This window comes from Mesoplodon bidens, assembly GCF_964165515.1.
Source record: "Mesoplodon bidens genome assembly, chromosome: 19".
Taxonomy (NCBI): domain Eukaryota; kingdom Metazoa; phylum Chordata; class Mammalia; order Artiodactyla; family Ziphiidae; genus Mesoplodon; species Mesoplodon bidens.
Window position 1 is genome coordinate 45,397,651 of NC_138179.1, and position 19,812 is coordinate 45,417,462.

Genomic DNA, 19,812 nt, shown 5'->3' on the forward strand with positions numbered 1-19,812 from the left:
ACACCGGGTTATACTGATTTTAACACATTTTGTTATTGTAGAATAACAGTATCGTTGTGAATCTCCAAAAGGAGGCTGTAGTATGCAACACTTCCCACACTCTGTTTGTCCATGAGACCTTGGATTTTGCAAAGCCAGTCTTCTAAAACTTAAGGATGCTCCAGAAGCTTCTCTCAGGGTCAGAGCTATTACGTGCCCACTAAATAGGCCAGTGGACCAATTCTATTTCAGTAAATGTTACTTTTTTCCTAAATTTTAGTGGGCTAATGTGTTGCCTGGAGATTACTATGACTCAAATACCAGAGTTTATTTTTTTTATTTTTTTGTTTTATGAAGTGTTTCACAGAAATAATCCCCGAGGGGTTTTTTTTTTTTTTAATAATTCTACAGCATTTCTATTGATTGATTGATTGGTTGGCTGTGTTGGGTCTTCGTTTCTGTGCGAGGGTTCTCTCCAGTTGTGGCAAGCGGGGGACACTCCTAATCGCGGTGCGCGGGCTTCTCACTATCGCGGCCTCTCTTGTTGCGGAGCACAGGCTCCAGATGCACAGGCTCAGTAGTTGTGGCTCACGGGCCCATTTGCTCTGCAGCATGTGGGATCCCCCCAGACCAGGGCTCGAACCCATGTCCCCTGCACCGGCAGGCGGACTCTCAACCACTGCGCCACCAGGGAAGCCCCAGAGTTTTTTTTGAAGAACTCCCAACTGTAATGATTTTTTTTTTAAGAATCAGGTGACACAGAACCTGCAAGTTCTTTACAAGCAAAGTCAATTCTGTTAGGCCAAACAGCCAAGACAGCAGTACATGGGGATGACAGTGAGCTTATGCATTCTGATTTATTTCAGTTTAGAAAATGAACTTGGTTGCATGGGTGAACCAGTTACAAACAAGCTTATTCGCCGAAGTGCCTTTTTCCTTATGCAGGGCTAGGACTTGTCTCCACATCTCAGCAACCCAACTGATTGCTGCCTGGAGAAGACTTTGGAACAGACAGTGTTGTTTGTCCAATTTATCCCAGTTCCATTTGCTCTAGCTGTTCCCAAGCTCTTCTTTGTACATCAAAGAAAATTAATTCAGCCATTTTGGTGGGGGGGAGAGCAGAAGCTAAAATATGCTTCTCTACCATAATGTAGCTTTTAAAGTTATTTGCATTTTTTAAAAATTGAAGTATAGTTGATTTACAATGTTGTGTTAGTTTCAGGTATACAGCAAAATGATTGTTATACATATATCTGTATATTTGTTTTCAGATTCTTTTCTATTATAGGTTATTACAAGATATTGAATGTAGTTCCCTGTGCTATACAGTAGGACCTTGTCGTTTATCTTTTTTTTTTTTTTTTTTTTGCGATACGTGGGCCTCTCACTATTGTGGCCTCTCCCGTTGCGGAGCACAGGCTCCAGACGCGCAGGCTCAGCGGCCATGGCTCACAGGCCCAGCCGCTCCGCGGCATGTGGGATCTTCCCGGACCGGGGCACGAACCCGTGTCCCCTGCATCAGCAGGCGGACTCTCAACCACTGCGCCACCAGGGAAGCCCTATCTATTTTATATATACTATTGTGTATCTATTAATCCCAAACTCCTAATTTATCCTCCCCCACCCCGCCTTTCCCTTTTGGTAACCATAAGTTTGTTTTCTATGTCTGTGAGTCTGTTTCTGTTTTGTAAATAACTTCATTTGTATCTTTTTTACGTTCCACATATAAGCGATATCATATGATATTTGTCTTTCTCTGACTTACTTCACTTAGTATGATAATCTCTAGGTCCATGTTTGCATCTTTTTAAACACTGCTAAGAATGACTTTGCAGAGGATAATCACCAAAGAAAAAAATATTTGTTTAAAGGCATTTTCAATAGATTTCCCTAAGAAGTACTCCTTTCCTTCTTTTCTATTTTCTACTTATACTGAAAATTAGATTTCTCTTCTACAATTTATTGATACCTATGGAGTTGTGTTCAGTTTAAGTTGGTGAGATCAAAGTAATACAACCTGGAAGATTTTGTGGGACAGCTTTCTTTCTGCAAAAATAAAATAAAACACATATAAATATGGATATGCTGAAATAGTACATTTCAGTGATTAAATAAAGTGAATGCAAGTTGCCCCCATGTCTTTCAACTTTTCTAGTCACTAAGATACTCAGAACTACATGATAGTATGTGTTTAAGTGAGGAATTTGCCCAGTTGGTTAAGAGGGGTGATTCTTACCATTTTTAACTGAGAAGACTTGTAATCTGGAAGTTTCCTCCCTGGTCATATGCCAGCCTATATTTGGGAGTCACTGATTCATTCCAATCTCTCTTATTTACATGCAGTTCTTTTTCATTTGACATATTCCGCCTGCTCCTTCACTCCTTGTCCTGCCTCTGTCATGTGTAGCTATTGGTATTCACAAGCATCCTGTGCTTATTTCTGCCTTGGCAGGTCCAGCTCTAGATTGGATGAGCCTGAATTTAGTTTCCCTCCTCAATTTTCATAGAAGCGCCAGTAGCAGACAATGCCCCATTGAGAAAACATACTTTCATTCATGCATTTGCTCTTTCTCCCTCCTGGCCTCGCTTCTCCAGTGAGTGGCTGTTACTCAGCATGTCAGAAGAGGGACGAGGCTTCATCAATGGAGGAACTAATGAATGAACAGAAGCCTCAGTGTAGGGTGCAGGCTGGTGAGAAGCAGCGGAGAGGCTGTCATTCATTTCCTCACAGTGGGCTGGGATACAAACAGCTGTTTCCTGCTGTATTTCCATGCTCTGCCTTCTACACACTGCCTTCCTCTCACCCTCCCCCACTTCTCTTTCAGGCCCTACCGCTCCTCTTGGCCACATTTTTCTTCCGATGCAGCCTGTATTTGGGAAATCACTCTCTGATTCATCCTCATCTTTATTATTTACATGTGATTCCTTTTTGCCTTCTCTTTGCTTTAAAAGTCTTCCACTTTTTTTCCCCACTTGGGTTCCTCATCTCATTTTTCTGGACCAATCTTCTTTGCAATTTTTTTCCAACTATCCTGTCTCTAGGACCACCCACCCAGATGTATAAAATCATATGTGACCCTCGGAACCCAGAACGGACAAGGAAGCCCAGATATCTCCCCTTCTTCCCTTTGCATCTTTCCCTGCAGGATGACTGAGATTCTGAGTAGATGCGGGACAACCAGACATACACCTTCTTGAAATTGTTGTGTCTATTGAAGATTTTCTATGCACAAAAGAGTATATATATATATATATATATATATATATATATATATAACCTTCCAACTGTGGGGCAAATTTTCTGTCCAAATGGATAAATTTTTTTCTGAAGAAAAATAAAGAAAGTCGAAAGGTACTTGAAAATCTAGGTTGTCTACTGCCTCTACATACAGATTCACCACCCACAGTCTCCTGTTTTACAAACAGCACAGGCTCCAGCCCCAGATTCCTAGAAGGTAATAAATCCTAAACTCTACACCTATTTCACCAGGTTCACTGGAACATTCTGGATGTAAGTCTTCTGTTAGTGACAGGAGGAAGCATTTGCAAATCCAGTTTTATTAAGGATCCCATCTCAAGCTGAAATTCCCTCTGTGGCTTTGGAGTGCATTTAATATGATAAGATACAATATAGTACCAGGGAATCGATGTCTTCCGTGGGGTTCCATTAGAGAGAAGGTCAAGTCTATATAGAGTTTTATGTTCATTGACAGGAGGGAACGCATGTTGCTTGCAGTCAGAACAAGATGGTCAGAGAGGAATGCACTGAATTCCAGATAAAAGCTAAAAGGAAATGATCTTTTTTTTTTAATGTTTATTTATTTATTTGGCCACGCTGGGTCTTAATTGTGGCACGCGGGATCTTAGTTGCCGCATGTGGGCTCTTAGTTGCGGCCTGTGGGATCTAGTTCCCTAACCAGGGATGGAACCCGGCCCCCCTGCATTGGGAGCACAGAGTCTTAATCACTGTACCACCAGGGAAGTCCTAAAAGGAAATGATCTTTTAAAAGCCTATAAATACTTCCTCTACCCCAAGCCAGCTTCTCAACTCTTCCATTTAATTTTCTTGACTCCAAGCCTCCTTGTAAAGTGTTGCTCTCAGACATGGAAGGATTCCGGCTGCTAACCAGAAATAAAGCATCGAATTATTGGGCTCAATCAGCGGTTTTCAAACTTTTCTTATTTGGTCCAGGAAGTTCCAAGGACATGCCTCACTGGCCACCACGACCCTGCATAACATTTTGTTTGTTTTTTTTAAAACAAAACATTTTACCATTTTATTATATTTTATTTATCTATTTTATAAATTTATTTATTTATTCATTTATTTTTGGCTGCATTGGGTCTTTGTTGCTGTGCGCAGGCTTTCTCTAGTTGCGGAGAACAGGAGCTACTCTTCGTTGCAGTGAGCGGGCTTCTCATTGCGGTGGCTTCTCTTGTTGTGGAGCATGGGCTCTAGGCGCGCGGGCTTCAGTAGTTGTGGCACGTGGGCTCCTTAGTTGCGGCACACGGGCTCCCCAGTTGCGGCACTCAGACTCCTCAGTGGCATGAGAACTCTTAGTTGAGGCATGCATATGAGATCTAGTTCCCTGACCAGGGATCAAACACCCGGGCCCCCTGCATTGGGAGTGCAGAGTCTTATCCACTGCGCCACCAGGGAAGTCCCGTGAATTTCTTAAATGAATATTTCCCCAATTCATCTTTCGGGTACCTCCTGTTTTTCCTTCTTTGGGCGTGTTTAGGAGAGGCACATCTCTCATTGAATGGATGCACATGGACATATTTTCTTTGCTCTCAGTGGCCACAGGGCATGCTGAGGGGCCTTAGCCACCATCACCCCCAACTGAGCACTCAACTCCACTGGAAACAGTCGTGTGCTTTCCTAATACTCAACAGGCAGCAGGATGTGGAGTCATGAGCTTGAACTCAGAGCCAGACAGCCTGAGTTGAATCCATCCCAGCTCTATCATGTAAATGTTATGATTTGGGGCATGCTACGCAACCTTTCCCTGCCTTTGTTTCCTTATCTGTAAGATGGGGGTAACAGTAGTATATCCCTCATAGAGTTATATGAGGGTTATGGAGTTAATAGACTAATTATTATATACCACATACTTGGAAGAGTGCCTGATGATAGTACAGTATCCATACTATTGTCATTTTTACCTCAGTATTGAGTCATGTCTGTGTGTCTCAGTTGGACATGAGGAATGGTTACCTGGGATCGTCATTTTGACCCAAAGGTATTTCAGAACTTTCTGGGATTAAGAAACACTGGGCACTTATAAGTGCTGCAAGGATGTGGAGAACCTGACACCCTCAGACACTACTGGTGGGGATGCAAAATGGTGCAGCCATTTTGGAAAACCATCTGGTAGTTCCTCAAAAAGTTAAACGTAGAGGTACCGTATGACCAGCAATTCCACTCTAAGTGTATACCCAAGAGAAATAAAAACATGTGTTCACACAAAAACATCTACAAGAATGTCCATGGCAGCATTATTCATAATAGCCAAAAACTGGAAGAAAATGTCCATCAGTTGATGAATGGGTAAGTTAAATATGGTATATCCATACAATGGAATATTATTCTGCCATAAAAAATGATGCTAAGTGAGAGAATCCAAACACAAAAGACCACATATTATATGATTCCATTTGTATGAAATGTCCAGAATAGACAAGTCAGAGACAGAAAGTAGCTTAGTGGTTTCTTCAGGCATGGGGTAAGGGGGAGGTGGGAGTGACTGCTAATGGGCACAGGGCTTCTGTTTAGGGTGATGAAATGTTTTAAACTCAGATCTTGGTGATGGCTGCACAACTCTGTGAACAGACTAAGAAACACTGATCTGTACACTTGAAATGGGTGAATAATATCGGATGTGAATAACGTTATTTTAAAAAGAAAAACAAGTTCTAGGTTCAGGTGTGGGCTCTGGGACTCCACCAACTTTCTGAAAGCAAGTCATTAGGAGAGGAGCCTGGGATCTGTTTTTAACAAGCCCACCAGATGAAGCATCATTAAGTAAGTTTTTGAAACATACTGTTAGAATATGATTTTTACTTTACGGGTATGGGGAGGGATTAGTACCCTTTAGCTTACAGTTTTCACCATGCGCTAGGTGCTATGGCGGGTATAGTATGATAATAATGATGATCATCAAAGTGGATGGTGCAGTTCTTCCAGAAGTTTCGCCACTGCATGTTTTTGAAGTGCAGAGCCCCCAGAGAGCCTCAGACTTGTCTCCCTGGCCCGTTCTCTGCAGCCACCATCCCCTCTCGCCCTAGGCAGGTGTGGAAACTGCAGCCAGCACCACCCAGAAACTGACTGTGAAATTCCCAGTGCACTTGCACCTTTCTCTTTAAGACTTGCTTACATTCAGTTTCCTTCTCTTAAGTGTTTCTTATTGCCATAGCAACCCTAATCAATCACTGGACTAAAAATATCTCTTTCATTTTTCCAAAACATGGCTGTAGTGAATTGAAAATTCAGCTCTGCCATGTATTTTGCATATGCTACTTTCCTTTCCCAACACTGAACCTGGGTGTGCCTGTGTCTGGAAATTATTCTTGCAGGGGCCCAGGTACTTCACTTGTCTTTCCTGGCATTCTTCTTCACGACTGCAGATTCTCCCATCACTTCCAATACATACAAGTAGACTACACGTGTTTAATCTTCAACAGAGAACACTGCTTTTCTGCACAATCGGTTTTAGGTGCTGGAGATTTCACAGGTACCTGATGATCACTTTGCAGTAAGAGGTTCATTCCAGTGGATAACATTGTGTTTGAAAGGCAAATTAAAGATGCTCAGATACTGGCTACAAAGGAAGTTGGTCCTGGTAGGGAGCAGATGAAAGCAGTACTAGTGAGACTCTTCTGGCTTGGGAGGATCTAAGCTAGAAAACCAAAGAGGAGATGATAGGAGATCTTTTGCCTTTTTTATCTGATTTCTCCATGATACCAGTGTTATTTTTAGAGGGTTAGGGACAAAGTAAACCCTGGGTCTAATAAAGTGAATATTTGTTATGATTCTCCTGGCCAAGCTGCTTTTCTAGTTAACGAGAGAGAAAAAGATTTTTCATGAGAGAGAAGGTTCCAGATCTTGAATGGGCCCAGGGGAGGAAGGAGGGCAGGGAGGGGCCGAAATGACTCATGACGTCCCCCAGGCTCTGGGGGATGAGGGCGTTTCATGGCCCCTCTCCCTGCTTCATTTCACTGCTCTGGAGTCACTGGCCCAACCCTCTGCCTGTAAGCAGGCTCATCTCATGGGACCCCCTAGGGTTCCCAAATGTTGTTTTTTGATGCTATTTCTTAACTTTTCTGAGCCTCGGTTTTTAAAATAAGGCTGAGTGAACCAACAGGCACAAAACCTTTAGATCTAGGAAAGAAGAAAGTTCACTGAAATTCTGGTAGTATTCTTGTTTCCCTACGTGTAGTTGGCAGGGGATCAAGGAAATCTGAGAAGAGGTGAGGGGAGAGGGCCCCTGTGCAGAAAGAGGAGCTGCTAGGCCTTTAGGTAAAGGAGGACAGTAAGAGGATGGACCTGGAAGATGTGATGACACGTCCTCAAAACACAGCAGGTCAGGGGTCACAGCAAGGCTGGAGGAACCCAAGCCTGCTCTGTGGCTTGGCCACCATCCATGTCATTGGAAGGACCAATCAGGTGTTGTGTTGCCACCACTTCAGCAAACCCACAACCTCCCAGGACATCCTTGCACATACACAGTGGAAGGGTCCCCCTACAGACATACCAGCTCTATTTACTCTCCATATAGTCTGTGGGATTTCATGGGGAGGGGTACAACGGGGTGGGCCAACATTTCTCTAGTGTCTGTTCAGCCAGATACTGCCTGGCCTTGGACATTTGTTATCTCACCCCACAGCTGTGAGGCTGGTATTGTATCCATTTTACAGATGAGAAAACTGAAGCTCAGGGTGATGAAGGAATTTGCCCAAAGTCTCAGTTTGTGTGAAAAGAAGCTGGCGTTTGAATTAAAGGCTGTCTCATTCCAAAACCTGCATTCTTTCTCCTGAACAGCACTACTCGCTCCCTGTGGGCTAGGTGCACGCTGCTGCATCTGGACACCAGTCAATGGCAAGTTTTGTGGCATCAGTTCCTAGTAAATATCGCCCTGGGCAATAAGTAGTGGCCATTGACAAAGTGGATGACATCACAGGTGGAACAAATAAGAAAGAGTACAGATTTCCCGTCCCATTTCCCTAGATATGTTCAAACCTCAAAGTCAGTGATACTTTACTCACATGAGAACCAAATGGGTGATTTGGCAGGGAAGCAATGGTTGGATTCTTGAGGTTTGGTATTATATTGGTTTTCTATTGCTATATAATAAATTTCCCACAAACTTAGTTACTTAAAACATCACACATTCATTTTCTCAAGAGTTTTCACTGGGGCTCAGGTTAGCTGGGTCCTTGGTTCAGAGTCTCAGTCAGGTTGAAATCAAGGTCTCAGCCACAGTTCCAGTCTCATCTGAGGCTCAGGGTCCTCTTCCAGGCTCTCTGGTTGTTGGCAGGATTCTGTTCCTTGCGGTTGTAGGGCTGAAGTCTGGTTTTCTAGTTCGCTGGCCTCCAGGGGTCACTCTTTGCTCCTAGAGGCCTCCCTCAGGTTCTAGCCACGTGGCCCTCTCAGGATATGGCCGCTTACTTCCTCAAAATCAACCTGCTTCTTCTAAAAAGAAGTCTTATATAATGTAACATAATCTGATCACCTTTGTAATCTAATCAGAAGAGCAACTATCCCATCATATTCACAGGTCTTGTCTACACTTAAGGGGAGGGATTATACAAAGTGTGCAAGATTATACCAGGGGCTGCGAATCTTGGAGACCATCTTAGAATTCTGTCTACCTTGGGTATTTAAAATTTATTTATTTATTTTTGGCTGCATTGGGTCTTTGTTGCTGCACGGGCTTTCTCTAGTTGCGGCGAGCAGGGGCTACTCTTCGTTGCGGTGCGCAGCCTTCTCATTGCGGTGGCTTCTCTTGTTGCAGAGCACGGGCTCTAGGCACGTGGGCTTCAGTAGTTGTGACACACGGGCTCAGTGGTTGTGGCTCTCGACCTCTAGAGCGCAGGCTCAGTAGTTGGGGCGCACAGGCTTAGTTGCTCCGTGACATGTGGGATCTTCCCAGACCAGGGATCAAACCCATGACCATTGGCTGGCGGATTCTTAACCACTGAGCCACCAGGGAGGTCCCTACCTTGGTATTTTAGCCTTTCCTCCACGTTGCTATGGGCCAAATGGAACTTTAAGCATTCAGTGTTCCCAAATGACATGGAGAACATGAGTCCTCTGAATCCCTTGGACATCTTCCAGTTTTAGCCAGTTGGTGACACTCCTGATGTCTCTCTTCTTGCATCATGTAACAGTTTGGTTGTGTCAGGATTCCCAACTTTTTTTCTGCTCCTACACTCTGACAGTTCCCTCGGTGATATGGAATCCCCCTCACCCTAGGAAATGGGTCAGAATCTTTAGGGGCTGGCATACATTTTGAGAAAGTCCAGGGTTGGAAGATGGGGTGCTCCCTTCTCCACCCACTGGATATTTGAGAATGACTAGGTTAGATGGTATCTTCCCAGCTGGAGCAAAGCCCTTTGTCACAGAAAGCAGATTTGAGCAAATTGAAATTAAAGTAGATGCTCTGATGCCTGAATAACTGGAGGGAAAGTGACTTAAGCCATTCCTAATGGCAGTGGGGAGTAGGGGAGGGATCCTGGTGTTGGAATAGTATTGGAGCTTATCATCTCGTTGGGGAGCCAGACACACAGACAGCTCATTGTGATGATGGAAAAGGAGATAGTGCTGTGACGAACAAACAGAATGCTACGTGCATACAAGGGATAATCATTCTGAAGTGGTTTGAGATGGCTGATGGGTATAATTTAGGAAGGAAATGTCAGGCTGGGGGAACTGTAGGCATAAAAGCATGGTAGCCAGAAGTGTTCCAGGGAATGGAAAGCGGTCTTCTGTGACTGGCCATGGGATGAATACAGGGCAAAGCCGGAAAGAAGATTCGGGTCAGATACAGAAGACTCCAGGTCTTCCCCTTAAGGAGAGAAACTGAGTCAGCAGAACTTGGGGGTTCACTGGATGTGATGGGTGAGTGTAGTGGATGGAATAATGTCCCCCTAAATATTCATATCCACCGGAACCTCAAGTGTGATCTTATTTGGAAGTAGGGTCTTTGCAGGTGTAATTACTTAAGGACCTTGAGATGAGAGATGAAATCACACTGGATTTAAGGTGGGCTAAATCCAATAACTTATGTCTTACAAGAAGAGGACACAGAGACACACGGAGGGAAGAAGGTGATTGGAGACAGAGGCAGAGATTGGAGTTGAGCCACAGACCAAGGAGCACCTGGGACCACCAGAAGCTGGAAGAGGCAAGGAAGGATGCTTCCCTAGAGCCTTCAGAGGGAGCACGACATCGCCAACACCTTGATTTCAGACTTACGGCCTCCAGGACTGTGAGAGGTTACATTTGTGTTGTTTTAAGCCACATTCGTGGTAATTTGACAGCCCTGGGAAACTCGTGCAGTGCAGAAGAACATTCGAGTTCGGTGTGGACCATTCAAGTTTGGTGGGCCTAGAGGACCCTTGTTGGGGACAGCCAGTGGGCAACTGGACCTGTGACAAGGGCAGTTGGGGTGAAAGATGTCAATTTGGGAGGATTCATAAAAAAGGGTCATGGAAAAGTCAGGAGCAGATGAGATCACTTGGTGCAAGAAAATAGGGTGGAGGGCAGAACCTAAGGGACCACCTTCATTGAAGGAATGGAGGAGGGAAGAGAAGGCTGGGAAGGAGCTGCTGTCGTAGGAGGAATTGCTTCGTCACACAGAACAGTGTAGAGAGCCCTACAGGGCGTGGATACAGAATCAATTGCTGCTTTGGAAATTCTTTGATCATCAGTCATTTCCATATCATATTGTACTGGTTGAGAAAAAAATGGTAGGAGATGAAAAAGTAGAGCCAGCAAGCATCGACTGTTCTTTTAATAGAGTTTGATTGTGAAGATGAGGAGGAATGGGATTGGTTGTAGATTGAGGAAGAAACATAACTGAGGGAACTTGATGCTTGTTTGTTTTTTAAGAATATGACACTTTGGGGACTTCCCTGGTGGTCCAGTGGTTAAGACTCCACGCTCCCAATGCAGGGGCTCCGGGTTTGATCCCTGGTCAGGGAACTAGGTCATGCGTGCCGCAACTAAAAAGATCCCACACGCTGCAACTAAAGATTCCCACATGCCGCAACTAAAAGATCCCACACACGGCAACTAAGACCCGGCATAGCCAAAGAAAGAGAGAGGGAGGGAGGGAGGGAGGAGAGAAGGAAGGAAGGAAGGAAGGAAAGAAGGAAGGAAGAAAGAAAGAATGTGATACTTTTCATTTTATTTTTAGACGGTAGAAAGGAAGCAGGGAGAAGATGCAAATAATCAATGAAACAAGTTTCTGGAGAAGAGACTTACATATATTTTTAACCCTGCACCTGTTCTGTGCCAGGCACTGTGCTGGGTTTACCTGAATGATCTCATTTATCTTCTCAGCATGCCTACAGAGTAGGGAAGGATAGTCCCCATTCTGTAAATGAGGAAACAGGCTGGGGATGGGAAAATAATTTGCCCAAGTTGATACATCTCAGGTCTGATGACTCCTATGTCTCAGTTCTGATCATTATATTATTTTTCCATTGGGATAAAGAGGGCAGCATCTTTCTCTGATTCATGAAGAATAAGAAGCATCATAAAGGAATAAGCAGGACTTCACTGGTGGCTCAGTGGTTAAGAATCCGCCTGCCAGTGCAGGGGACATGGGTTCGAGCCCTGGTCCGGGAAGATCCCACATGCCACGGAGCAACTAAGCCCGTGCACCACAACTACTGAGCTTGCGCTCTAGAGCCCGCAAGTCACAACTACTGAGCCCGCGCGCGTAGAGCCTATGCTCCGCAACAAGAGAAGCCACCACACTGAGAAGCTCATGCACCGCAACAGAGTAGCACCCGTTCGCCACAACTAGAGAAAGCCCGCATGCAGCAACAAAGACCCAACACAGCCAAAAATAAAATAAATTAAATAAATAAATTTTTAAAAAAATAAAGGAATAAGCAGAAGATTTGCGACAATGGAAGAGAAGGAAGTTGTAGGTGTTTCTGTCACGTGGTCTGTGTCTTCGTTAAACTATGAATCAAAATTATCAACTGCGAGGGAGGAAGAGTGAAACCAGGTGCGGGGTCTTGAGAAGGGAAGAGGGTTTAAGATAACCTCGGTGGTGAGATGCAGTAGGGAGCCAGCCAGGGAGAAAGGAAAAAAGCCTTGCTTAACAGTTCAGACTCGACTAGGATTAGAGGGCTGGATTTTTAGGGACGCTAACCTGCTTGGGGATAAGCAGGAGTTTATCTCAAGATGGATAAAAAGATGCTGGCCAGAAAGATTTTAGTGATAGCACTAAAAATGCCCCGAGCCAGAGATACTTCTGATTTTACCATGAGACAGTACACACTCCAAGGCTCCGAGAACCAGCCATCAGCTATCCCGAGGGGATTATCAGTCCCAAACCACTGCTGAAGGAGACAGCACTGACCAGCCTGGAGCTGGCCTGGCTGACCCCGGTCTGCCTTGCGGAAACCAGGTGCACTTCTAGCCTCTGGCAGGGTTGCCATTCTGACATGAAAATAACCTAAGTCCTTGACTCAAAAATAACAACATCTGTTAACTTGCATAAGAGTTTTGCATTTTGTATTTGGGTTTAATACCCAAATGCTAAAATTCATTTGTTTGACCTTAGTTAAGTGGTTTAGAGATTCAACCGATAAAAACTCCTTGCGGGGTTCCACTCTGACGCACCCAGACCCACCTCCCCACCCTGGACAGCTCTGTTCTCTCGCCACCTTGTACTGTGCACACGTTGGATTTAGCCTCATGAATTATGGGTTAAAAAGGACAGATCGGTTCACCTGAAGCTTGTTATTTTTAAAAGCGTCTCTGCAGGTGTGTGTCCTCAAGTTCACGTGTTGATTGAGAGCTCTACCGTGGGGCTCTGAGCCGCTCCATCTCGATTCACTATGGGAGGCCCCTCCTTGGAGAACTCCCTGGGTCTGGGTGTGAGGGCAGCAGTTGTGCAGTGAGAGGTTTGAGAAGAGACAGCAAAGAAACTGTTAATGAATGATCGCAGGGCTTCATTCTCCATAAAGGCAATTACTGGGATTGATTGTTTCCATGTTTCCTTAGTCACGTTCAGCTTGCTTGTTTCACTCAGATTAAGACAGATGAACACCGAATGCACACAGGCATGTGATGTCAGAAGAATTATCAGTGGCACATCGAAGGCCTCTGCCTTCTTGCACAGGTGCCATTTGGGGGGGTCTCAGCTGGGCTGAAAGGAGATCACGGTCACGATGGGGTGACCGTGTGGGGCGAGGGTGCATGTTGTGGACCTCGGGGTTTTAGGTAATGCATTCTCTCTCTTTCCTTCCCGTGCGTGGTATAGTGAGGTGGTTTTCCAACTTAAGCCTGCATCAGCATCCCTGGAGGGCTTGTTAAACACAGATGCCTGGGCTCCATCCCCAGAGTTTCTGATTCACTGGGTCTGACGTTTTCCCCAAGAATTTGCCTTTCTGAGAAGTTCCAGGGTGCTGCTGCTACAGGTTCAGAGATCCCATGCTGAGAACCAGTGAGGTGGTCATCAAGCGCATGGACTCAGGGACCAGGCCGCCAGACTTTCAATCCCAACTCTACTACTCACTACCTATGTGATCATGGGCCATTTACTTAACCTCTCTGTGCCTCCGTTTCCTCATCTTTAACACAGGGCTGATGCTAATAGTTCCTACTTCATAGGATGGTGACAAGGAATAAAGGAATTAGAACTTGGAAGCTCTTAGACCAGTGCCAGGTATAGAATATGTGCTCTATGTACATTGGATAAATAAATAAAGGAGCCAACCTCTTGGACTGTGAGCGTATTGGCCCAAGCCTCACTCCTCCAACACCAGCAGCTCCCAGTGGAGTTGCTAGGTCGTTTTAGCCAGTAGTCTTCAATCCCATCTCTGGTGGTAGAGAAGGTGAATGCCCTGCTCAGTGCCAGCAGGAGGAAGGCTACATCGACATCCATCAAAATCCTCTTCTCAAGCTACGCTAACCCTTACAGTCTACTGAATACACAGAATGGGCTCAAGGAGACGGGGACGCCAGGATGGTGTGCATTTGGGGTTTTTGTCCCCTGTGCTGACAAAAAGAGAGGCCGCCTTTTACGTCAAGTTCAGCTGCAGCCTCATACTGATTTGCTGCCCTCTGTGCAAAGTTGGCTTGATGCCCAGCACTGTTACGTTTTATGCACATGATTTTATTTAACCCTCACAATGTCACTGTTAAGTAATCATTATTTTACCTGTTTCAATATTGCTGGGGTTCAGACAAGTTCAGTGACTTGTCCAAAGTCACATGGCTATCAAGTGATAAATCCAAAACTAAAACCAGGTCTGTCTGACTTCAGTAATTTATAATCTTTATTTTTTTACACCAAATTCTAGATATTTTATTCAAGAGTAAAAAGACAGAAAACAAACACACACACATTCCACCCTGTGTTAGGCAGAATAATGGCTCCCTAAAGATGTATATGTTCAAATTGCTGGAACCTGAATTAAGATTGCACATGGACTGAAGGTTGCTAATTAACTGACTTTACCTTGGAAAGATTATCCTGGGTCATCTGGGTAGGCCTAAGTAACTTATAATCTTAAAGCTCTACGCTACCGCCTCTAGCTTTATTTGAATATGTACATCATGGTTAAGGCTGGTTCCCAGGCATCCAGCAGTGGCAGCTACTCCCTGAAGTGAAGCACCCTGGAACTGGAATTGTCTCTGTTCCAGGGGGTTGCTCTTCTAAAGCCTGTGGTCGGACTCATAAAGCATATTCTTTTTGGAAATATCCTCTTCGGCGACTTGCCTGATTGCTTAGTTATTCCCTCTGGCCTGACTCCTGGATGAAATCGTGTTCACGTTGCCAAAAAGGTGGCTTTCCTTGCATACGGACATGGACCTAGTATGTTAACATTTCTGATCGTGGACAGTGCTCGCAACCAAATGGTCAGGAGAGCAGCCAGAGGCTAAACTGAAGATGTGAAGAGAGAAAAAACGGTATGTTGATGAAACTTTTCTTTTTTTCCATAGTGTTCCTTTCTGCCAAAATTCTCCATTCATATAGAAACCAAGTATGAGGACAACAAAGGAAGCAACAACAGCGTGAGTAGCCCCCTTGCCACCCCACCCCATGCCCCGCCCCAGTCCATACCGTGCTGTCCCCTCACGGACTCTGAGAGCCCCTCACAGCTCCTGTGTGGCCAGGGCCAGCAGCACGACCTGTGCCTGGGACCTCAGAGAAGCTCTGGCTTTTCTTCTCATCATTCTGTACTTTCCATGGCCTCTGTGCAGAAATCTCTGTCATCTGGAGTGATTGTCACTGGGGATCAAGAAGGTTGATGGGGACCTTGGAACTCTAGATCATTGGATTGAACACAAATCTTCTCAGTGACATTTGCTTAGAAGAATGAATGCGGTCAGGTGTATGTGTGCACACATACACGTATACACATATTTTCTGGGCTGTGCGTATGTTCACACACACACGCACACAAATCCCACCTTAAAAATCAGCGTAACCCTCTAGCAGATGTTTACCTCATGAGGCATTCTGACTCTCGCTAAATTTTAGCCAAGAACTTTGTTTATTAGTATTGCTTAAAATTCACTTCTGACCTGGCTTTTGCCCCACCTCTTTCTGTCGGGGCGATATATTTCTAAATCCCCGTCCCCTTGGGAGTGGATGGTTTGACCTACAAGAACCTCACCCTGACATTGGGTTGTGGGTTCCATCAGGACACATTGAGGGAAGAACCTGTATCTAGAAGCTGCAGGGCTTCACTTATTAATTTCTACTTCATTTTCATATTTTGCATTTGTGGAGAAAGATGAAAATTGAGGCTGTGTCAAAATGAGTAAGAGAGTTCTGACAAGGTGACCCCTTTGGTGCCGTCATTGAGTCAAGGAGATGCAAAACAAGATGCAGGGGGCTTCCCTGGTGGCGCAGTGGTTGAGAGTCCGCCTGCCGATGCGGGGGACGCGGGTTTGTGCCCCGGTCTGGGAGGATCCCACATGCCACAGAGCGGCTGGGCCCGTGGGCCACGGTCACTGGGCCTGTGCGTCTGGAGCCTGTGCTCTGCAACGGGAGAGGCCACAACGGTGAGAGGCCCGCGTATCGCAAAAAAAAAAAAAAAAAAATGCAGGAGGTCATGGAGATACCTAAGTGCCCGGAAGAACCATCTAAGGTCATAAACGTTGTCAATTTGGAAACCTTTTTATGTGAAAACAGTCACTGAGATAAACTAAGAAACTCTCTAGAAGGGACAGCTTTGGCCAGGCTGACTCTGTTTCTTCATGTTGACATCTTCTAGAAACATCTCCTGGAAATTTCCTGCCCTTGACAAGAACAAATTCTTCTAGAAGGTATGGGTGTGTTTGTGCAGAACTCAGGGTGTCCCATTCAAGGTGGAGTCTGCCTGGACAGAGCTTGAGTGGTTCCCAAGAGGAGTCACCCAAGAACTACATTTCACACCAGCGTGGTGAGGGAGAACACTGGTTCATTCACTCAGTATTCAACAAGGGCACATCCAGCACTTTCTATTTAGATGTCACTGTGTGAGCTGCATGGATGGTGTTAAAAATTCAGACCTGTTTCTCAAACTCCAGGGACTCGCGGTTTAGTTTGGAGGGGAACCAACATATTAAATGACTAAAAACATAAGCGCGTTAATGGGCGTCCCTTCCTTCAGTGTGAAGAGTCACCACTAGTCAACCCTTGGAATGGAAAGCGCTTGAGGAGTGACATTCCATGATGACCCATCTATCTACAGGGACTGCCGTGGCTTGTGCCCGGTCACTTCAGCTTCTTGAACTAAGTTAGGAAACCTGAAGATTATCAGGGCTCGACAAACTATTTGTAAATAAAGTTATTTTGGAACACAGCTACATTCATTCATCTGTGGATATCTAAGCTACTTTCATGCTACACCAGCAGAATGAGTACTTACAACAGAGCTCATGTTGTCTGCAAAGCCTAGAATATTTACTACATGGCCCTTTACAGAAAAAAAGTTTGCTAACCCCTGGTCAGAGAGACTCAGATCAGAACGGCATGCACCACGTCTCCAAATCTGACCCCTTGATAGATCCATCCCAGCTGAATGCCTTCTCCAGAGTTCCTGAAACTTTTCAGAGGAGAGAAAAATGCAACCTGCAAGGGTACTCTTCCCCAAGTAAGTTCAGGATCCTCAATGGTTAGCGTCCCCTGGTGGTGGGTGACCTAACAGAGGTGTTTAGTCCCGTGTCCTTGTCAGCAGCCTGAAATCAGAGGTACTTTGCTGGCCAACTGCGTCAAAGCCTCATTGTCTAAAATAGTGTTGCACGGTGTACCTTGAACCCTTTTTTTCTGCTTGGAAAATTAACATGGTTCTTAAAACTTAGAAAACACACACAAAAAAAGCAAAACCAGTAGTAATCCCATACTTCAGAGATAACTGCTGTTAGCATTTTGGTTCATCCTGCAAAGTACTAATGAATTTACTTTTCAACCAATTTCCCTAAAATTGACTCATACAACATCCTGTTTCTACCATGTCATGAAGTATCCTTCCCAGTAATTTTTAATGGCTGCGCTGCATTCCCTACTTAAATGTACTTCTTTGAACAGTTGACAGTCATTGGATCTTGAAGTGAGCTTGACCATTTTGATGTAGCTGTAGACCATCAGGAAAAGGGTGATAGAGATCAGTCGTGCCTGAATTGCTTTTCCTGGCACAATCTAAAAAATATGGGGTGTGGGGGTGGCAAAGGGGGTTAAAACATCTTCTAATCTTTCTAGACAAATTGCCTTGCTTTCTCTTTTTCTCTATCACTCTGTCCTGTCTTCATGAATAGTTAAAACCCGCTCCATTTGTAAAGGTATGGAATGGATGTGCGGCCTCGCCTTGATCCTTATAGGTTGATAGGACCAGTGTAATCTTCTGGTTTATCCTCAGCTCAGGTCTAATCTAAAAAAAAAAATCACATGGTTATCATTTACTGTCTTGTATCCCTTTTTTTGGCAAGTGCTAAGGTCTTTTCACTACTCTCCTAGGAATTTAGCTTTGTCACTACTCTCTTAGGAATTTAAAATACCAGGTTAGTCACCCTAAAGTCAGGATCCATGCTTAGAGTCAGCACCCTCTACGCACGCCAAAGGCCAGTTCTCTCTGAGACTTAGGCTGGCCTGCAAGAGAAGCACTGAACCCCAGGGCACTTGTGGGCAGTCCATGTCAACACAATTTGCTTCCTCTGGGAGAAATGCCAGCTATTGTACCCTGTGTTGTCTCCTCCTCCACAACTTGCTGGCTCTGAGACTGCCTGGGGGCCCAGCTCCTTATCTCTCTGTCATGGCACCCAACTTGCCCAAGTCCGAGTTCACTGAAGAGGCCCTAAATGTTTTTGCCCAGCCTCTCTGCCTGGCTCTGATCCATAAATCCCCAGGTCTTGCTTCTGAGCTATTGGACCAGACAGGCCAGCCCCAGCTTGATTAGACTTCTTCTTTGCCAATTCCTCTTCCTCTAATTTCCATATTCAGCAGCAGCTGTTGGTTACCCAGCTGGTTCAAGCTTGGTCCCTGGAGGCAGAAAAGGAAGACTCCATTGGTTTTCATTCACACTTGTTAATGTTTCCAAATCAGAACTTGAGAAATATATATTTATGTAATAATACTTCATTAAAAGATAGCTTTGTCCAGGGGTTCAAAACTGGAACCTTAAGCAGATGGTGTGTGCTGGCATGCCCTTTTTCTGTCCAGGGATGAGTATGGGGTTTCTGATGGGAGGCAGAATTGCTAAAGAAAGCAGTGCAGTGGTGGATGTTTCTCTTGTCTCACTGCTTTGCCAAATTATTTAATAAACTCAGGCCATTTCTTTGCATTTTCTGGGTATATAGTCTTATCATTCAGCTACCATCCTTCATACTGCTATCTGCACCCTGTTTCCTTCCCTACCTGCCAAAACTTTAATGAAATGGGTGACGATAAGAAGCAGTAATTAAATTGAAAGACGCGGGCTTCCCTGGTGGCACAGTGGTTGATAATCTGCCTGCTAATGCAGGGGACATGGGTTCGAGCCCTGGTCTGGGAAGATCCCACATGCCGCGGAGCAACTAAGCCCGTGAGCCACAACTACTGAGCCTGCGCATCTGGAGCCTGTGCTCCGCAACAAGAGAAGCCACGATAGTGAGAGGCCTGCGCACTGCGATGAAGAGTGGCCCCCGCTTGCCACAACTAGAGAAAGCCCTCGCATAGAAACGAAGACCCAACACAGCCAAAAATAAAAAATAAATAAATAAATTTAAAAAATAAAATTAAAAAAATAAAAAAAATTGAAAGACGCTAGTGATAATCATATTGATTACTGATCGAATAGAGTACATGCTGTTATCCTATTATCAATTACCACCTAAGTCATCTTTTTACATGACCCAATATCTAGTGTAAAAATATAAAAATTGGGATATCTAGATTTAAATATCTTCTCCTCCTCGTTAAAATAAAACTAGTATATTTATGATTGAGAAAACCTGTAAACTGTGATTACATTAACCAGGACACAATGGGGAAGTTGTCTCAAATTGAGGTCCATTTGTTTTATGCACATACTGATGAGAATTATTTAGGCCTTAATTAGTGCTGAGGAGGATGGCACCATGCCAAAGTAAGGCTCTGTTGTTTGTCCAAGGCCATAAATCTA

At 44.7% G+C, this 19,812-nt stretch overlaps 1 protein-coding gene across 1 annotated transcript in view; it reads left to right on the forward strand.

Moving 5' to 3' along the window:
- PITPNC1 (phosphatidylinositol transfer protein cytoplasmic 1) overlaps window positions 1-19,812 on the forward strand; it is a 263,263-nt gene that overhangs the window by 159,314 nt on the left and 84,137 nt on the right. Inside the window, exon 5 of the mRNA XM_081219706.1 lies at window positions 15,170-15,241. Within this exon, the coding sequence (XP_081075832.1) occupies window positions 15,170-15,241 (72 nt within the window). The remainder of the gene's footprint in view (window positions 1-15,169; window positions 15,242-19,812) is intronic.